The sequence below is a fragment of the Pelophylax lessonae genome (assembly GCF_965119305.1).
Source record: "Pelophylax lessonae genome assembly, chromosome: 4".
Lineage (NCBI taxonomy): Eukaryota > Metazoa > Chordata > Amphibia > Anura > Ranidae > Pelophylax > Pelophylax lessonae.
In genome coordinates, this window is record NC_138771.1 from 140,148,262 (window position 1) to 140,170,339 (window position 22,078).

The 22,078-nt window shown below is 43.1% G+C and overlaps 1 protein-coding gene across 1 annotated transcript in view; it reads left to right on the plus strand.

Moving 5' to 3' along the window:
* KTI12 (KTI12 chromatin associated homolog) overlaps nt 1-22,078 on the plus strand; it is a gene marked incomplete at its 3' end in the record, with an annotated part of 199,452 nt that overhangs the window by 67,322 nt on the left and 110,052 nt on the right. Inside the window, exons 7-8 of the mRNA XM_082253511.1 lie at nt 14,860-15,019; nt 18,302-18,364. Coding sequence (XP_082109637.1) covers nt 14,860-15,019; nt 18,302-18,364 — 223 coding nt within the window. The remainder of the gene's footprint in view (nt 1-14,859; nt 15,020-18,301; nt 18,365-22,078) is intronic.

Genomic DNA, 22,078 nt, shown 5'->3' on the forward strand with positions numbered 1-22,078 from the left:
TGCAAAGCCTTAACTTGTTAAGTGTCCAAATGAGTGAATGAAAAGGTGTTTAAAATGTAAACACCTATCAATGTCTTGTCGTCTATATGCAAAATACAACTGCCAAGTGTCCAGGGTGTATGAATGAGGTGTGTTAGTCTGACTCGTTAATATGTAATTGCAAGGGACCACATTCCATTGGAAAGTGGGCATGACCTGAAATGTATTATGAAATATAATATTTCAGTAAGGCGCATTGATACTCTTTCACACCCGCTTTGGGGAAACCCGTCATTTTAGCAATACCAATTACGGTTTTAGAATAATCGTGTGGAACACACTGTCATCACAGACGGGTATGTTTATAGGATTTATCCTATACAGTAGCACTCATCAAGAAAGAGGTTCTTTTTTAGCTTGCATTAAGAGCTTAGGGACAAGGTTAACACTTTAATAATGAAAAGGTCAAAATTGGTGCAAAAAAAAAATATTTACAGAAAAAAGGTGTTTCAAAGAAATAGAGACATAATTCAGCAATAGAAAAATAAGAGGAGGAAGAATACTTGCAATCAGTATCCTGGGTGTTGTCAGGGATCAGTCGATGAGCCAGGTGTTATCAGTTTTCAAGCTTGACAGATGTTCGTGATTTGATGGTAAAAGAGAACTCACAACTGTTTAGGCATCTCCCTTTTTTCCCTGGGATCAAAGGGGTAGTGACAGATGCCCCTGACCAATAAAACGGAGTGTCCATGGGCTGTCCTGGGTTTATGACAATATCAGGTCCCTCCCTTACACACAGTTTTTGCCACTATTCATATCTTCCAATATGTACCGGTTGCATTCTTCAACTAATAGATTATTGTTCAGCATTGAATTCGACTTCCAGGGATACTAAACACAGGGTAGCTCAGATAAACATGTCACCCAGGGAATGTCTGACCGCTATCTTCCCTTCTATATGTGCTAGTGTGGTCATGTATGACCTTAATTCGTTCAGTACGACATTTCTCATTCAAATATATACTTATTATCAATGTGTCCTGTTCCTGTCTGAGTTTATGAATCCTGTGTGGATTTGTTAGAATTTGAATTGGGCAGAGATGAATGATTGCCTTTTACGATCCCCATTAGTTCTGGGTATCCTTAATGGATTTGGTCATAGTTTTACGATACGCCTGTACAGTAGAACCAGACATCCTGCCTGGACTAAATTAGCTGTTTACAGCTCTGCACAGACCTAAGCGCTGGTTTCTGATGGTTCTGAGTTGAGATAACGGCTCTTTTGAAGTGTAAAACCTTCCTTGAATTAAAGGAGGGGGAGGGGGGTAAGATCACTACTGCAATGTGTAACTGTTCTGCAAGACTTTCATGGCTGACCTATGAAAACTGAACAACACGGCCGCTAGCTACAGCTCTTTGTGTGTCCAGTACGTGATATCATTACACTGATCCCTTTGTTAGAGGGGATGAAATGGCCAAGGAAGTCATCTTTTTCGCTGTGCTCACTACATGAAGCCAGCCTACTTCAAGTTGGTTTAAATTAGGGATGTAACGATATTGACGATATCGTGATATCGTATCGTCGTGGTCGTGTCTCGATATCGTCGTGGTCGTGTCTCGATATCGTCGTGGTTGGGTTACAATATTAAAAGGACAGGTGTCCGTCAAAAAGCAAGAGGAATAAACACAGTCCCGTGGAACAAATCATTGTTAACTACATAGACCATGATCCTTTGTGCTGCGTCGTCACAACAACCGTCAAGCCAATAGGATTGCACGCTGCACGCTGTCCAGTGTCCATCCTAAATACCAGTTTTAAAAGGCTGCCTTTATTTGCCTTGCACATTTAAACCTGACTTAACTTGATCTTTGTTTGCACTTAAAGGGAATTGCATATTTGTTTACAATTGTTCTAGCTGCTTCTTAACTTGAACATTGCACAGAAGAATCAGTTATGCAACCAAATATTACTATACAGTATATTGATGTTCCTGACTACAACTTGCACTTTAAAAGCACTATGTGATCAGTGTTTTATGTTGTCATGGATCCATAAATACAAAAATAAATTGCCTGTTGACTGGCAAAAGCAGAATAAATGTCGGTATTTTTTCGCTATTATCATCACAAACACTATCTTTTCCACAATATCGCAATAAATATCGTACCGTGAGGTCAATATCGAAATTGTATCGTACCGTGAGATTTTGATATCGTTACATCCCTAGTTTAAATGGTCCACTGGGGCTGCCTCATCAAGTCATTCATTACAATACAAGTTGTATTGGGTATCTGTCTAATAATATAAACACATTGTTTTCAGAACAACAAAATTTTAAACTATCATTTTAAATATACTTATATTGGAATTTACAAGAATGTTCCCTTTTCTGGCCTGCAGTCTCTTCATTTGTTTTCCCAAGACTGACAAGGAAAGGGAAAAAAAAAAATAATTTCGCCTTGGAGGCAAACAGAGAATAATTCATTAGAAGCCGTTTTAACATGCGGCGCTTCGTAAGCCTCTCTCTGGGGGGTTGTACAGATTTCTGAATTGGTTAGTTCAAAGCTGCCATCAACGGCTGCTAGACTTCTTGTATGTCTTTTATTTCAACAAGAAACTCGTTGAATTGCAGATGAGGAGGAAAGATTTTCAGATGTTTAGAGATTAGTTCGAGGCAATAAGAATACCAAGTCGTTTTTGCTTGGGAAAAAAAGCTGTTTCGAAAACAATTAAATTACTTTTTCTTTTAGTTAATATTTAATGCAATTATGTTAACAAACTTGTTTCCAGAGTGTAATAGTGTTATGCATATAAAAAAAATTCTGAAGTGATAATTTCTGTTGCTGATGCTACCCCTAATTCAGGTATGCTGATTAGGAAATCCTATGTATTTTTCAAGTGTTGTAGTAATGCACAGCCTGATTAAGAATGGCAGGGTGTATGTATTTAATCGAATTGTTCCTTTAGGTGAGCAGATGCAGAAATATTTTATTAGCATGTATGTCTTAACCCGGGCACAATTGGGATGTAATACATTTCACCTGGGAATAACCATTTCTTAAATGGTAATCCACTATTAAATATTAGAAAACTAGGCAAAAAATATATCATGGAAATGAAGCAAATTCCACAAAGTGACCCATAGGATTTATTTGGAAAGCACCTTTTACAATTTTTTACTGCACAGTGTTTCATGAACAAGATATTAATATACTACCCAGATTGGTGCTTGTCCAGCCCAATCCCCATTCAGATTAAATTGTTAAAGAATTTGGCAACGTTAGACATAGTTCACTAAGCAAATTGAATGTGTGCCTCAACGTCATAGCCTGTATATACATGCCCTCCAGGACTGGAGTCAGAAAGCCCTAACATTGCTTCGGCTAAGGGCAGATATTTCATAAAAATGACAGGAGATGACCGATCTACCCATCATTGCTGGAATTGCTGGGACTTGCATCAGTCTGATACCAGACCTAGTTGCTGAATGAGTACATGTAATGTTTATTCCTCTTTCTACATAAAATAGACACAATTGGAAATCTGCCATAGAAAGGTTTTGCAACTTCTGACATTTGGAAGCACTAACTATGACTTTCTTTTTTTACCCTTGTGAGGCTTGATTGCTATAAGCAATACTCCAGTCTTACATTTGTAGTCTTTATGCATTTTTATCAAGACCTTTATATTTTATATATTTTATATTTCTACCCAATCTCTCATTAGTCTTATAAAATCCAGGACAGAGATATAAAACCAAGAATGCATAGAGGACATTAGTACCTTATAAATAATGCAGTCTCTCCCCTAAAGCTACTGGGCATTATCAGAAGTTTTGAAAAGTAGGACACATAACTACTGTACTTTTCTTGTCCTCTTGATATCCCCTTGGAAGGGTGCTACTGAGTTTGGAGGCTGAACTTTTGCATAGAGAAAGTTATCTGTGGTATATGTACTACAGTACGGGTATTTTTGCAGACAGACACGAAGAACTAAATTGGCAAAGGATGCACACATCCTTTTCAGGTGAAAAATAGGTTTCCATAAATTGGGTACTTCCGACTCATGCGCTTATTGGAATTCCCATTCCTTTATCCTACATCATGGGACACAAGGCATCTTCATATCCATTACAAAGAATTATGTTGCCACCTTCAGGTGATCACTGCTTTTTTTTTTTTTTTTTCAAGTGTTCAATTAAACTCCCCCCCCCCCCCTCCCCCTTAGGCAGAAAGCTATTTCCCAAAGTAGATATGAGAGCTTCTTTCACATATTCTCACGGCAAAACTTTACCTAATTATTGCCAAATGGAAGCATCTATTCCCTCACGCCCCGTTATACATTTGTTCAAGCAAATTAAACTTTAGTATAAACTAACTACAAGGATTCATAACATAGTAGAGAAGTGTATTATGGTTCTGAATAAGTGCCACACATACCTGCTTTAACACTAGTACTGATACGCCTTTAGGTCTTGACGAGAGTTGCTAACGCCACATGGCTTGATCTTTCTTCTCTTTCCCAATCTATCTTTCCTCTACAATTCGTTACTTTCTCTTTCATCGCTTTTTTTCCTTTATTACACAGGGTTTCCACAGTTTGCTTAATGACAGAATACGGAAGCGAGATAATATGTAAAATCATTGGGCTCATACATTTTTATAAGAGACAATGTAACATTGATTATTTCTGTCTGAATCAGAGCTTTAATTATCAATGTTAATAATAAGGGATCTGTGATACCAGGCTCTATGTACTATTTATGAATGCTAGAATAAATTGTTTTATACACTGGTGACTTTAAAAATTATTTCTTTTTCGTTCATTGACGGACAAAGCTCTTTATCTTCTTGACCGTATGGTTATACTGCCCCCTATAGGAGTAGGACACTAGGCAGAGAAACAGCTTGAACACGCCTATGGGGCAGTCCCTGGGGGTATACTCCCACTTCCTGCTATAGGTATTCAGGTTTTTTCTGCCTAGTCAGGAGTTAGGACCCTAGTTCTTTGCTGGGATCTCTGGTCCTGGCAATTTTTTCTGTTTACATGGAATTTTTTCCTCTTTATTATTTAGTTCCTGTGAGAGCTACAAACTGGATAATATAGATCCTTAGGGTCCACCCAGTCCAGCCAGCGAGCGTGTGCAGACCGAAGCTCTGCGCTAGGTCGGTCGCGACATAGCCGCACTGACAGGGGCTGGCCTGCAAGTTAAATGTCTTGCGAGGGCGCATATCCCTGAGTCGCAGCATTTCCTTCTGGCCGACAGCACCCACATTACGATGGAGCGGTGTCCTGTCCAGGGCAGTGCCCACCCTGTACCTGGTGTGGTTAGTAGCTGTCCCCCCACTACTCCTGGAGGGTTTTGGGGTGGATGTGGGCCCCTCCCTGGGATGGTTGTACCCCCCTGTTCCCATCCTCCCCCCCCCCCCCCCCAGCCCCTCAAAAATTTTGGTCACTGTGGGTCTTTGGGCCCCCCATACCCCCCTCCCTGGGTGAGGTTATGAGCTGGCTGTTGGGCTGGGGAAACGGACACGTGGCCGCCTCTGGCTAAAAATTTAGGCCATGGCTTAGGCTGCTAGGCCACGCGGCTGAGTCGGGCGCCCTTGTTGGGGGGATGGCCTCAGTGTGTGTAGCTGAAGCCCCCCACTCTTCTTTTGGGCACCTACCGGGCTGAGGATCTGTGCAATTGCGGCTGGGCCTCCACAAACATTTAGGTCGTGGCTTGGGGCCCCGCTAGGCCATGTGGTCAGCTTGGCACCTCCTTTGGAAGGGATAGTGCTGTGGGGGCACTTCATTTTTTAATGACTGCCTTGCCACCATTATTGTGTGGGATCCCTGCCCTGCTTTAGAGAGGGTACCCTGCCTGTGCTTCCACGTCAAGGTGGGCAGACCCCTTTTAAGGGGGGCTATGTCCTCTATTGAGGGCTCGGAGGGCGACCCTCTTGTTTTTTTGCGGGGTCCGATAGGTGGTCCATTGTGGGCCCTTGGCCGGCGTCCCCTTTGCGGAATCACAGTTGGCAGCCTCCCCTGATTATTTTTTCAGGGTGAGTTTAGTATATAGCGACCCTACTGGGTCTGCGTCCACGCACCCCAGTGAGGATGATTCCTCTGCTCCTCTAGCCGTGCCTAAATAGGCGTTGGTGGATGTACTGTTTGTGTCAGTGCGTGAAACTTTAAAAATGGAGGTTGCGGCTGATGCCTCGTCTGAGGCACCGGTTCCTTTTGGCACCCACAGGCCTTTTCAAAGTGGCAAGGGTGTTCCTCTTTCCGCTTACCTTGAGAACATTGTCAGAAAACTTTGGGGTTGTCCAAAACGGTGGTTGAAACGTTTTTGCTTGAGGTATCCTTATGAGGATTAACTGAGTTACAGGTGGATGGTTCCATCTGTAGTGGACTCGCTGGTTTCCAGGTCAAATTGAGCTACCTTCATTCCGGTTGAGGAGTCCCCAGCCTTTACAGGTCTGGCTAATAGGAGGACAGAGGCTCTGGCCCGCCACATTTGGCTATGGCTGGTTCGGCGATTAGGACAGTAATTCTATTGTAATACTATTGCCTTGGTGTCGCAAACTCTGACCGAATGGGCTAAGCTTTTACGCCGAGACATGAAGGAGAAGCAGCTCCCCCCTGCCTTGGTGGAGCTGGTGAATCAGTTGGTCCAAGGGCTACAGTTTGTCTGTGCCTCTTTGTATGCCACTCCCCTTCTTTCTAGACTGTCTGTCTCAACAGTGGTCCTGCGGTGCGTTATCTGGCTGAAATGCTAGTCTGCGGACCAGGCTTCTAAGAAGGTCTTGCCTGATCTTCCATTCGTGGGGGATCGCCTGTTTGAAGCTTCCTTGGAGGACATCAAAGGCCTCACAGGGGGAAAGTGTACTCTTCCTCCTCAGGCTTCCAGGGGTAAAGTGTCCTGTAGCAGACGGGGACCCTCCTTTTCGACTAATAAGCGACTTTTCCGTCCCTCGGGGTCTCAAGACAAGAGATCCAAGCCCTTTCAAGCCTCCGCTGGGGGTTCCAAAAAGTCTTGGTCAGGCAAACCACGAGCAGGTGCTACCGGACCTGCAGACAAAAATTCCTCGGCATGAAGGGGGCGCCTTCACCCGTATCTGGGGTGGGGGACGTCTTTGCTGCTTTCCGGATCCGTGGACCTCTCTGATCAGGGACAAGTGGGTCCACAAAGTCATTCGCTCCGGTTACAAGATCGAAATTCGGCCATATCCTCTGGAAAGGTTCTTCCCTTCCAGCCTGCACTTATCCCCAGATAACTTAAAGGATCTCTATGGGGCGGTGCAAGATTTGTTACTTCAAGGTGATCTGGTTCCAAAGTCGGAACGTTTTCAATGTTTTACTCAAACCTTTTTACTGTTCCCAGGAAGGAGGGCAAGGTGCGCCCAATACTGGACCTCAAGACGCTAAACCGCTTTGTACAGGTTCAGAAGTTTTGCATGGAGTCCATGCGCGCGGTGGTGGTATTCCTACATCAGGGGGATTTCCTTGCCTCCATCGAAATCAAGGATGCCTACGTTTACATCCCAATATGTGTTGCCCATCAACGTTTCCTCCGCTTTGCCGTGGGCGAGGAGCATTATCAATTTGTGGCGTTACCCTTTTGTCTCGCTTCCGCTCCTCGGGTCTTCATGAAAATGTTGGCCCCGGTTCTAGCATTACTGTGTCAGCTGGGGATCGCGGTACTGGGGTACCTGGACTATCTGTTTTTACGAGCAGAGTCTTCCTCTGAATGGTTGAACAACTTGGAAGATTAATCTGCAAACGCTGAGGGAGTTCGGTTGGATTCTGAATCTTCAGAAGTCTGCCCTGGTTCCGTCAACAAGCCTAGTCTATCTGGGTCTGACTCTGTACTCATCCTCAGCCAGAGTGTTTCTTCCTCGGGAGAAACTTCAAAAGTTGCAGGAGGCAATATGACTTTTGCTGACCACCAGACGGTTGTCTTTTCGGACTTGCATGCATCTGTCCGGGTGGGGAGGCGTCCTCGGCACAGATTGTGCTCAGGGGGTCTGCTCTCAGGAAGAGTCCAGACTACCAATCAATGTACTGGAGCTCAGACTGGATCATTGGAGAAGCCCTCTCTGGTGGTGTCAGGGTGCCATCAGTGATGAAGCTGAGTGTCTGACAAGCAAAGCAGCTGGTGCCCCTATTAGCCTGCATAGCCTTGTCCAAGACCTCCATTGTAGCAGCAGCAGACATACCAGTGCCTACCGACTGGACAGCAATAGAGAAACACACTGGAGGGGACGTGAATGGACTGAAAGGATCGGAGATAGTGCCGGGAGATTTGAGTTCATTTGCCATACTATTATATACTTGTGGTGAGTTTTCTACCATAAGGGGATGATTATCCACGAGTTGTGGTGACGGTCCAGTTCAAGTGTGTTTTCCGGCCATTCTGATCACTCCTGATTGTTTCCTTAATCACTATGGATCACTGGTGTAATATATTATGGATGAAAGGACTATGAATCTTGGACTTTTTTTATTCATGCATAGCATATTGATATTTACTTAGAGAACTGCTAATGTTGGACTGATTAATCTTCTAGCATATTCTTTTAATTTGTTAGACCAGGAAGAATGGTCTCTTCATCCGGAAGTGTTTCATCAAATGTGTCTCCGGTGGGGTACTCCACAGGTGGATCTGTTGGCCTCTCACCTCATCAGGAAGGTTCAGAGGTTTGTGGCATGGTCTCTGGATCCTCTAGCCGCCGCTACAGATGCTTTAGTGGCTCCTTGAAGTCCGTATTGTCTGATTTACTCCTTTCCTCCTCTCCAGCATCTGCCGAGACTACTATGCAGGATCGAGGCAGAAGGGATTCTGATCATCCTAGTAGCTCCAGACTGGCCTCGCCGGTCTTGTTACGCCGATCTGGTACGGCTGGTTGCCGATGCTCTTTGGAGACTCCCTCTCAGGGAAGATCTGCTGTCCCAAGGGCCAATCTTCCATCCTGCTTTAGTCACTGGCTTTGTCGGCTTGGCTGTTGAAAGCCAGGTGCTGAAGTGCAGAGGGTTGTCTGACTTGGTGATTCCTACACTGTTAAAATCTAGAAAATCTACTTCTAGGAAGATTTACCATTGTACGTGGAAGACGTACATTGCGTGGTATGAATCCCTCCGGGTTCACCCTCGTTCCTTTTTCAATGGCTTGGATCTTGGCTTTTCTCCAACAAGGGGTTGAGCAACACCTGGCCTTGAGTACCATCAAGGGCCAGGTCTCAGCCTTGGCGGTTTTCTTTCAACGCCCGTTGGCCACACACCCCTTGGTGCGTACTTTTCTCCAGGGCGTGGGACACTTGATTCCTCCAGTGCGGTCTCCATTGTTCCCGTGGGAACTAAATTTGGTGTTGTCAGTTCTCCAGAAGCCTCCCTTTGAAAATATTTTGGAGATTCCCCTGCTTACATTGTCTCAGAAGGTGGCCTTTTTGGTGGCCATTACTTTGACGCGCAGGGTGTCTGAACTGGTCTTGTCATTCATCTTACTTGGTAGTTCACAGGGAGGCTGTAACATAACATAACATGTGGAAAAAGTGAAGCCCTGTGAATACTTTTTGGAATGCACTGTACACACACACTTACCAAAAGTATTGGGACACCTGCCTTTACACGCACACATGAACTTTAATGGCATCCCAGTCTTAGTCCGTAGGGTTTAATATTGAGTTGGCCCACCCTTTGCAGCTATAACAGCTTCAACTCTTCTGGAAAGGCTGTCCACAAGGTTTAGGAGTGTGTCTATGGGAATGTTTGACCATTGTTCCAGAAGTGCATTTGTGAGGTCGGGCATGAGTGATCATGGGCCTCTTGGCTGCATCTCTGATCAGTCTTCTCCTTGTATGAGCTGAAAGTTTAGAGGGACGGCCAGGTCTTTGTATATCTGCAGTGGTCTGATACTCCTTCCATTTCAATATTATCACTTGCACGGTGCTCCTTGGGATGTTTAAAGCTTGGGAAATCTTTTTGTATCCAAATCCGGCTTTAAACTTCTCCACAACAGTATCTCGGACCTGCCTGGTGTGTTCCTTGTTCTTCATGATGCTCTCTGCGCTTTAAACGGACCTCTGAGACTATCACAGTGCAGGTGCATTTATATGGAGACTTGATTACACACAGGTGGATTCTATTTATCATCATGAGTCATTTAGGTCAACATTGGATCATTTAGAGATCCTCACTGAACTTCTGGAGAGAGTTTGCTGCACTGAAAGTAAAGGGGCTGAATAATTTGGCACGCCCAATTTTTCAGTTTTTTAATGGTTAACAAAGTTTGAAATATCCAATAAATTTCGTTCCACTTCATGATTGTGTCCCACTTGTTGTTTAACCTTCACAAAAAATTACAGTTTTATATGTTTGTTTGAAGCCTGAAATGTGGCAAAAGGTCGCAAAGTTCAAGGGGGCCGAATACTTTCGCAAGGCACTGTATATAAATAATGCGGAAAGTTGGACTTTAACCTTACTGTGACCCCAACCTAAACAGCCCCAGCCCCCCCAATCATCAGGATACCTAAAATGTAACCTAGCCCCAAACATTTCGCCTTAACTCTTCCCCTTTCTCCAACATGCAACACTGAAATTAAAGTGGCATTAAACCCAGAAATGTAATATATTGCAGCTTACCAAACCTTAGTTTGCTTTTTTTTTTTTTTTTTATATATACCTTTTCCCTCTGTTTTCACCTGGTGATCTGCCCAGAAACACACCTGCTGAGTGCCCCCACTCTGGATGAGGGAACATGGGGCAAAGCAGGCAGCAGCATTATGAAAGTGGGGGTAGGGGAGTGTGTGGCCGGGCATACATGGAGCGAATTTCTTTCCTACAACCAAAGGTTGCAGGAAAGAAATTTGCTTGCTTCCCCCATCAACAGAGTCAGTGTTGATGCTAGAATCTTTCCTACCGGGTCATTGTCTTTTTCCTGTCGGGGAAGCCATCCCACAGAGAGAAGACAGTGATTATTTCTAGCGGCTATAGCAGCCGCTAGCGATAAGCACAGGTAAAACCCAGCACGCTCGTTGTACCCAAGTTGATCGATTGATCAACTTGGTACATTTAGCCTGTCCCTACATGGTTTAAATCTCTGCTGGTTCCTGTTGAACCGGCTGAATTCCGAACTGTGTATGGTCTGCCTTAGATGTACTAGCAGATTTAGATACATTTAACAAATCGAAGCCAAACTCCAGCTCACACTGCTGTTACAGCAAACCGTTTTTTATTTTGGTATAAAGGTTTTAAATAAAAGCTGAAAGAACTGTAATCTGAGCTGCACAAGTTTACAGCACCAGAGAGCAAGCATGCAGGTAGGTGCATTTTATTGCAGAAGAGACATTGCCACAGTGGAACTTCAGTTCTGCTTTAACTGATGCATTTGCAGGAGAGCTTGTGCTGTTTAATACCGCTTTAAATATTTAGCTCTCCCTAGCAGTGAAACTAAATGATGGTGTAAAAAAAAAAAAGAAATTCTATTCAAGTATGCATTCTTAAAGGAGATGTACAGCCAAAGCTTGTACATCTCCTATGGATCACAGGAATGCAGTTAGTTTTGCACTCCTGTGACCCGTTTTCAGCAGAGCGTGCTGAAGTCTGCTCTCTGCTGACATCACAGAAGTCAGTCCAAGCACCACGTCATCACGGCAATGAAAGTCTGAATCCACCAGGTTTCCAGACTGAACCCCCAATTTAGCCTCTCAGCAAGCCGCTGAGAGCCTGAGCTGGCCGCTCTCTGCCCCTCCACAGCCAGAGCTTTCAGAACCGAGCAATCGGCGCTGAACTTTGACTTCAGTGCAGAGGTGCCAGAGACAGATGCAGCATCGGACCAATGCTGCATCCACCTAGGTAAGTATGATTGGGGGGGAAAAAATAAAGCCATACATCTCTTTTAAGAAAGTACATTCTGTAGCTCTTAGCCTTTTCCCAAATCTTTAATTTATTTATAATTTTTTTTTTTATATATTTATTTTATTGCTCCTGTGATCCAACTCACTCCTGAGATGAACTATGGACTATGAAATTTGTAGTGTGCATAGAGCAGTGGGCATGACCTCAACTAACCTGCACTGCATTTCCAAACAAATCAAAGTCAAGGGGTGTGGTGGTGTTGGCAAGGAGAGAGAACACAGTAAGGAACAATTTCATGAAAAATAGATTACAGGGCCATGAAGTAGTGGATGCATGTGGAATTATGTTTGTAGAATAAGGATATCATTTAGTGTCACTTTTTTAACTTATACTTTAAACTAAGATTTATTTTATGTCAAGGCAGGCAAAAAAAAATAAAAGCATGCAGCACATATGTGACATTTGCCATGTTTTATCCCTCTACCCTTTCGCTGCTGCTGACATAGCAATTATATAGCAGCTAGGTGTTTTTACATTTTTGCTGCCAGCTTTCACTTAGAAGTTATCTGGGTTGCTTTAAACTTCACTTCTATATACTAGTAATGAAGCTGCAAACCAAAAGGGTGGTTTTCATAGTAGGGGTTTACAGAACTCCAGGAATTGTAGCCCTTTTAAAAATGTGTAGGTTTATAAAGGAATAAATCCAATGAATTGTGTCACCTTGCGGGCCTATCTCTCTCTTTTTTTTTTTTTTTTTGAAAAGCTATTTACTGAGCATCTGGAGTATGGCCATCACTATACTCCTATTAGTCCGCAGGACCTTCGAGTGTGCAAATCTGCTGCTGCAAAGTCATTTGCAGCTGTCCTGTCTGTCCCTCCTTTACTCTCTTGCCCAATAGCTTTGTATTATGAGAACCCCTTAACAAAATATTCTGTGGACAGGGGGAGTGGGGGGGAGGTTGTTTGGGTGATGCAGGCAGTGCAGCTACTGTGTAGCAGAGTGCATCTCTCCTATCTTGTGGTAGGAGTATATTGATATCTGTACTCCCTGCATTCGGTAAAAATGTATGGTATATAATAAATAAAAAGACAAGTCCTTGAGGTGGCATACACCTCATTACTCACTGAACTTAACCTCTTAAAAAATAGGCACATTGCTTAAAAAATAGGCACATTACACAAGTGTAGCAAGTGTAGTGTAGATGAACTTGTGTATACTGAAATGGAAATCCCTGAAATCCTAACTCACTCTTGCTGGCACTGAAAGCTTTGGTACTGGATCACCAGTTCTGTGGCAAGCCTGGAACCAAAAGCAACTGTTTCACATAAATCTACGTCTGCCTTAAAGCCCAACTCGAGGCAAATCTAAAAATAATCCCTTTCAATGGGGCTGCAAGGGTTAATTGATATGCTTGTCTAGGGCAGAGGAGAAACCATTTTACCTACCTGATCCTCTGCTCCCCAAGTAGGCGGCACCCCCCCCCTTAGATTCAGAATGGACCGTCCCTCTGTGTCTTCACATCCAGAGTAGAGCTAAGGACGTTGTTCTGGTCTTAATGACATCAGGACCCTAGATTGGTGGAGCATAGGGGTGCAGATGCTGCAGGGAGGAGCGGAGGATCAGGTAAGAAATTATTTTTATTTTTCCTCTAGGCATAATTGAACACCTGAGCAATTTATACCCCCATCCTGACCGGGCCAATTTTCAGCTTTCAGTGCTCTCACATTTTGAATGACAAATACTCAGTTATGCAACACTGTACCCATATGAAACTGTTTGTCCTTTTTTTCACACAAATGGAGCTTTCTTTTGGTGGTATTTAATCACCACTTTTTCTTTTTTTTTTTTTTTTTTTTTTTTTTTTTTTTTTACACTATAAATGAAAAAAGGCCAAAAATTTTGTAAAAGAAAATGCATTTTTCTTTGTTTCAGTTATACATTTTGCAAATTAGTAATTTTTCTTCATAAATTTTTGCCCAAAATTTATACTGCTACATATCTTTGGTAAAAAAATAATCCAAATAAGTATATATTATTTGGTCTTCATGAATGTTATAGAGTCTACAAGCTATGGTGCAAATAATTGAAAATTGATTACTTCCTGGACAGACTACTTCCAGGAAGTAAGGCAGAAGTAATGGGGACATTTTTTTAAACAGCCATGTAAAGACTGAGGGAATAAAATGTCGCTCGTTGCAATTTTCTTTTGTCACACGGTATTTGCCCAGCAAAATATACAGTGACAGAGTGCTAACGCCAAGTGGATTTGCGTCTCATCTCACTAGTTTCAAGCTCATTTGACTCCCAGACTGAAACAGCTGAGGGTCCATTGTTTCTGGCCTGAGGAGAGAGAGGGGGGGCCCGACATCCTATCTACCCCAAGTGAGCCACGAGAAGACCCCTATTTTAGCCTGGAGGCTATCCATGCCTGGTTGGTCTTGATGCTATAAGGCATACATGACCCACATCATTTGGTAAGTGATCCACTCTTACCATTTATCACGGTGGAAAAGGAACCAGAGCTGCACTGATATCACAGAGTGAATCTGAAAATTCCAGGCTGAGCACCTGCACTCACTATTCATTTGAACTTTTATTTGAATTTTTCACTACAGTCACTTGATATGGACTCTATTATATGAACCACTATTTATGCATATCACTATTTATTGGTATTCACTGTTTTAATAATATTTATTATATCAATAGAGGAGTATTAATTTATTATTGGTTTATTTAATTTATTGACCACTAGTCACAGATGTTTACCACTAAGATATAATTTAAGAGCAAGCGCTATAGGTAGCCTCAAATGTCCTTCAGCTATGGCCCAGTCAGCAAGTGGTTAATAAAGTTATAACTCCAAACAATAAAAAAAAGGGAAAAAAAGGATGGTTAAACTATCTGTTTAAATACATTTGTTCATTTTCTGTTAAAAAAAAAAACATTTGTTGAGCTTTGTGACACTCCCTTTGGTGTTTTAGAACATTTTAGGAATTGCAGTATAGTGACTTAATTTCATAAATGCATTTTCTGACAGGTTTGATGCCTTGGTACAGAGATTTGAGGCTCCTGATTCCCGTAATCGATGGGATAGCCCCCTCTTTACTGTACAAAAAGATGATGCACTGCCATTGGAACAGATCTGCAATGCAATTTTCCACAGAAAAGCGCCTCCACCCAACCAATCCACACAGACTGTAAGCAATACATCTTTGCTCCTTTTACTTTGTCCACTTAATGATTTGGTATGTGTTTAATTTTGAAACCTGATGTTTACCTGGTAAAGTTAAAGCGGTAGTATACTCCACTTTTTAACTTTTACTTACAGGTAAGCCTATAATAAGGCTTGAAAAAACAAAGTTTGTGGATTGGGTGAAAACAAAGGTTGGTTCCACCCTAATTCACAACACAGGGTGATCAGATACAGGTACCAAAGATACACAGTGATAGCTGAGTTGTGGTTAAAAAATTGAAAATAGTTTATTAAGGCACTTATGCCTGGTGAATGAACTGATCACATGAATGGACACAATACATAATTAAAACATTTAAAAACATGTACAGACAGTGGATTGCATCAACCGAGACCAAAAATAAGAATATAAAGGGGTGGTTCAGAACATAATTGGGGATGAAACGGGCCCAATCCGAAAATTGGGATGTGCAATTTATGCAGAGTTCATGAGCATAGTAGCAGATGTTCCTGTGTGACAAAAAAATATGTATTTTTCCAGTGAAGACACTGTAACAACCCTGCAAAAAAGCTGGAGCAGAAATCCACTTAAACAATTCCGGACCTGGATTGAAAAGTAATAGATTATGCAATGAATGATGCTGTGAAGGAGGTTATTCCCGGAATAGTGATGTGGGCCCCAATTAGTGATGGTATCCCGAAAAATGTGAACCGGCCCAGAAGCAGGTGCAATTTTCTCCTGTAGAAATCGTTAGCACTGGTAAAGGAGGTATATACTGTCCGCTCAATACTTGGATAACATGCCCCAGTGGTGGCGGGGATAGAAGGCGGTTAAGTCCTCTGTGCAGTTTGTAGAGAGGAATATGCACCGTGCAGTATGTGGACTGAATAGTAAAAGTTCATACCTCCATGTGTTAGATGAGATGACCCCGGCGGCTCATGCAGTCTGCTGGCGGCGTTTACCCTTCCATACTTGCTTCAGCCTCGTTTCCAGGTGGTGACAAGCGGGTCCGTGGCTGCCGGCCCTACGTCACATCCGGTATGGCGAGCAACGGAGTAGGGGGAGCCGTAATTGAGCCAATACTGCAGGGGTCACATAAACACTCCAAGGTGGTAGATCCGGGTGGTGCAATCCAGCTGGTAGTGCCTGCTGACGCGTTTCACCGACCTTACGTGTAGGCTTACCTGTAGGTAAAATTAATATCTCCTAAACCTTCACGGTTTAGGAGATATTCACCCTGCATGCATCCACTGACACCAGTGGCGCATGCGCTTTGAAAGGCCGGCGTATCTTGCCCGACCTTCAGGGCTACTTGCCAGAATGTGAACTCCCGCGCGCATGCACGGGAGTGACGTCATTGGGGCTCCGGCCACTCACAGCGCCGGAGCCGCCGAACACGGAAGAGACGCCAGGGAACATGTCTGCTCCCTCAGCAGTGTCCGGGCGACCGTGTCTGGGCTTCGTTCTAAGCTAAGTATTTCAGAATGTGCTAGTATGCGATGCATACTAGCATATTATGCCATTTTCCTGCAGGGTTTGTTATATTTTTTTGGGGATACAACCGCTTTAATAAAACGGATCAGTCGTCTACAGGTAAGTACTGCCTTCTGTTATTTGCCTTGTCTATAAAAAGCCTCTCAGGGCCAGTTTACACCATAGAAACTCAGTTCGGATGCTTTTCTGTAGGCGTGTTTTTTTTTTTTGGTGCGTTTTTAATGCTTTCCAGTGCATTTTTTCCCCCTCCTTTTTTTTTTTCTTCACCTAAATAAGCACATGTTTTAGTGCATTTCGGTGTATTCGGTACATTTTGATGCACTTTACCATGTTCCAGTACAGTTCAGTGCAGAAAAAAAAATATGTTCTACTTTTTTTTACTGGAACACACTGGAACAGATTGCACTGGTGTGAACTACATATAACCTACTGTCCATGCGATTTTGATGCAGAAAAAAAATGCACTGGACTGCATGTGGTGTGAACTGGCCAATAATTGCCCTATTTGAGAGTGCTTGCAATTTGCTTAGTAGGCTTTCATTTTCAAGTTCTGCCGACCCCCTGTCCACTAAGGCAGTGGTCTTCAACTCCGGTCCTCGGGGCCCACTAACAGGCCAGGTTTGCAAGATAACTAAATTACATCACAGGTGATCTCATTTGCTGCTCAGTGATTGCAGTATTCTAGTCTGCATCTCCCCAAGGTAATACTTAAAATCTGGCCTGTTAGTGGGCCCCAAGGACCGGAGTTGAGAACCACTGCACTAAGGGGTTTATTTGATAAAACTGGAGAGTACAAAATCTGGTTCAGTTCTGCATAGAAACCAATCAGCTTCCAGGTTTTTTTTCCTCAAAGTGTAACTGAACAAGCTGAAGTTAGAAGTTAATTGGCTACCATGCAAAGCTGCACTGGATTTTGCACTCTCCAGTTTTGGTAAATCAACTACAGAGTGTTGTCCAATAAAGGACTCCTACTGAACTGAGGCCTGCTAGATGGATGGTAAAGGAATGTGATAGTTTTTATACTATTCATATATAAGTCCACTCTCTAAAAGAATTTAAAGGCACCTCAGGTGGAGTGAAACCTGGAGACTACCCTTTGTGAACCTCCTTCAGACAATCCAAACTGCTTGACAGCCTTTGACCTGGAACAAGCAAGCCTAATACAGCTTGGAGATTCTAAAAGCTATTAGATCAAAATGACAGACAGGCAACTAGCATTTTCTGAAGGATAAGATGGCATTGACAGTCTCGATGTTTCTCTGCACAAATTTCTTTTAACCTGTAAGCTTCTTGTGGACATGGACTGATATGTACATGTTCTATGATCTGTGATTAAAGCGGAGTTCCACTCAAAAGTGCAACTACCGCTTATCTGTCTCCCCCCCCCCCCCCCCCCCCCCCCCCTCCGATGCCACATTTGGCAGCTTTCAGGGGGGAGCGGGTAACCCTGTCCCCACTTCTGTCGGCTCCCCTTTCCTCCCTCCTCCTTCCTCTGACTCCAGGACAGGTAAGTGTCCTAATATTAAAAGTCAGCAGCTTCAGTATGTGTAGCTGCTGATTTTTAATTTTTGGAGGGGGGGGGTGGAGCACTGCTTTAAGTGCTGCAAAATTTCAGTGCTATGTAAATGGCTAATAATAATTATATTGAATAATTTAGAGATTGTAAACATACACTAAAATAAGGGCTGTCTTTTTATATCTGTTTATTTTAAAATGTAATATATGTGATCTGATATATTCTCTAAATGTTTTTTTTTTTTTTTTTTTTTTTTCTTCTCTTTTCTGAAACAGCAACCTTTGTCTTCCACAAATTTCCTACATGAGTTAGACAAGGTGACACAGGACCTGGTGACTGTAAGTGTGTCAGATAGCACTGTATGTGTTTGTACATACATGTCAAGGTGACTGCTTATGTCAGAATCTTAATATGGCTGTGTCACTCACTTTTTTTTTTTGTAGACATGCACTGAGATTAGATCTGTCTCCAGTTCAGAGCAAATCTTCCTGAAAAATATTTGCTCATGTACAACATTAGAGAAAACCATGTAGTTTGTTGTGAAGGTGCTGCTTTCCATGTAAGCAGACGATTTTCACATTACAGCTGAGTTTGAGGAAAGAACTACATTGTTTTAACACTGGGCAATTCCACTAAGAGTGTGTCTTCATTGCTAATCATCTGCTGTTGTATCATTAATGGCAAGTTTTTATGTGTTGCATTTGTGATCTGTTTAAATCACATCAACATAAACACAATTAAATGTAGTTTTGTAGGTATTAACAATATACAGTATATCTTTAAACACAGCAAATAGTACTAGAATCCTGTCTTATTAGCTTCCTACAATCTCCTGTACAGCAGCACCGATTGGGAAAGTGAGGGTCAGTATTTTGAGATAGTCAAGGCTCTATTGCTTTGCACAGTGCACTCAGTCTAGCACTGTTAGCATGGCTGCAGGAGGTACGTTATCCATGTGCTCTTAACTTGTATAATTTTCTCATTGTTCAGTCAGTAGGCTAGGGTAAGTTGTAAGTTGCTGACAAAGTTATACTGCTTAACTGAACTGTAGGTTAAGGACCTGGCTATGCTGTCTTGCAGGAGTGTTTGGACTAAAAAAAATGCTGGACAGAATTAAAATGATTTTGACTGATAAGACAGCTTACATGTATACATTTCGGTTGTGTATTAAAAACCGTGAGTAAACTCACTTGTATGATTTTTACCTATAGGTAAGCCTATAACAAGGCTTACCTATAGGTACAGTAAATATCTCCTAAACATGTACCGTTTAGGAGATATTTACTTTAGATGCAGCCAGTGACGTCACAGGGACATGCGCTCAGAACGAATGGCACTCCCGCGCTGTAAACAGCGACTCCTGTGCACATGCACGGGAGTTAAGTAATCGCTGGCTCGGCCATTCATATCGCTGAATCCTGCGAACCTGAAAGGAAGACCAGGTGCAGATGGAAGCGAGACACTGGAGGGCTTCGTTTTCAGGTAAGTCTGTCATAATACGATGCATACTAGCACATTATGACTCTCCTACTCTTAGAACTTTTACCTATAGGTAAGCCTTTAATAAGGCTTACCTATAGGTACTGTACATATATCCTAAACTTGCACCGTTTAGGAGATATTTACATTGCATGCAGCCGATAACATCAACGGCGCATGCATTCTGAAGGAACAGCCGCCCACGCCGTTTCTTCTGAGCCCTGTGCTGTGACCAGTGGCTCCCACTCTTATGCATGGGATTGACGTCACGCGGCTCCCAGCCATTAGCATAGCCGGAGTCCGAAGACCAGGAAGGAAGATGGCAGAAGATGGATGCGGCCTCCAGCGGGGACGACAAGGGCTTAGTTTGGAGGTATGTGTCACATTATGTGCTGGTATGCGATGCATACTAGCACATTATGCATTTACTTTGCAGGGAAGAAAAAAAACTAAAAAAAAAAAAGGAAGAGTTTACTACCTCTTTAACCACCTCCCACCCGGGCCATAGTCACCAATCACCAATGACCAATCACAGCCGTCATGTAATGTCAATACAGCCGTTGTAACAGCTTCGATCTTCTCTCCTCCTGACAGATCCTGTCAGTGTGAGGAGAAGGAGAGGATCGATTCTGCAGCCGGGGTGATCAGTGAGTATTTCTAATTACTCACTGATCACAGGGGGGGTCTGTGCTGGTAATCAGATGATTGATTACCAGTGCAGCCCTGGGGGGAGGGGATGCCACTAGAGCCACCAGGGATGCCCACCCATGACCACCAGGGATGCCCACCATGGCCACCAGGAATGGCAAACTGGGCTCAGAGAGCCTGCCAGTGGTGCCCCCCTATCAGTGCTGCCCACCAATGCCATCTATCAGTGCTGCCCACCAGTGCCCCTTATTGCCATCTATGAGTGCCGCCCACCAGTGCCCATTATTGCCCACCAGTGCTGCCTATCAGTGCCCCCCATCAGTGCCGATCAGTGCCCATCAGTGCCGCCTATCAGTGCCCATCAGTGCTGCCTATCAGTGCCCATCAGCGCTGCCTATCAGTGCCCACCAATGCTGCATATCAGTGCCACATATCAGTGCCCATCAGTGCTGCATATCAGTGCCCATCAGTGCTGCATATCAATCCCCATCAGTGCTGCATATCAGTGCTACCTATCAGTGCCCATCAGTGCTGCATATCAGTGCCACCCCATCAGTGTCTCCTCATCAGTGCCTGTCAGTGCGACGTCATCAGTGCTCATCAGTGCAGGAAAAAACGTATCTAATTACAAAATTTTATAACCTAAACAAAGAAATTTTTTTTTTTTTTTTTTTTCAAACTTTTCGGTATTTTTTTTATTTGTGCACCAAAAAAGAAAAAACCTGGCGGTGATCAAATACCACCAAAAGAAAGCTCTATTTGTGGGGAAAAAATGACATAAATTTGGTTTAGGTACAGTGTTGCATGACCGCGCAATTGTCATTCAAAATGCAACAGCGCTAAAAGCTGAAAATTGGTCTGGGAAGGAAGGGGGTTTAAGTGCCCAGTATTGAGGTAGTTAAACTGCCCGTGCCTTATTATTTATTTATTTTTTTAATGTGGTTTACTACTGCTTTAAACCCAGAAACCAAACTTTGTTTATTGCAGCTTACCAATTCTTAAATGTGGCTGTATTCGTTTTATTCTTTTTAGGCTTTTTTTTTTCTTCTTTATTATTACTTGGTGATCCGGCCTGTAAGTCTGTTTCTTTTTTTCCCTTCCTTTCTTTAAAGAAGAACCAAACTCTCCTATCCTTTACAGTAAAGTTAGCTGCAATCTTGAGCTCTGTTGCCATGGTGCTGCATATGGTATTAGTTGTGAAAAATCTTTTAACTGCTTTAAAAGTGTTAGCTGGAGTCAGACTTTAATTTGTTAATCATATATGTAAAGTTCATCTAAAACTGGCCATAGATAATTTGGTTTTCTTTCTTGCAATCACAATCAGTGTTGGTGGAGGAATCCCTCCTGAAGAGCTATTGTGTTCTTCAAGCGGGGGACGCTGTCCCTGCTGGGAGGACACAAAGTGAATATTGCCAGTGGCTATAATCCCTGGCAATAACTGACATGCTGGTTGTACCCAAGTTGATACCCATACATAGCTTGAATCTCGGCTGGTCCCTGCTGAATTGGCTGAGGTTCAAAGCGTCTATTGCTGGCTTAACACTACCATCTCTGGACAATGCTGCTGTCCAAGGGTGTGGTCATTGCTTCTCCATAGATAGAGGAGACACCCATACAGTTTGAATTTCAGCTGGTTTAGCAAGAACCGCCTGAGATTCAAACCATGTATCGGCAAGCTGAATGTACCCAATTGATCAATAAACTTGGGTACAACCAGCATGCCAGGTTTTGCCTGCGACTATCACACTAGCAGCTGCTATAGCCACTAGCAATAATCGCAGTCTTCTCCCGGAAGAGATGGCTTTCCCCGCCTTGAGAAGAAAATGGGCCGGCAGGAGGGATTTGTGCATCAACACTGTATGCGTTGATGGGGGAACTGAGCGAATTTCTTTCCTCTGGTTACAGGAAAGAAATTTTCTCTTACG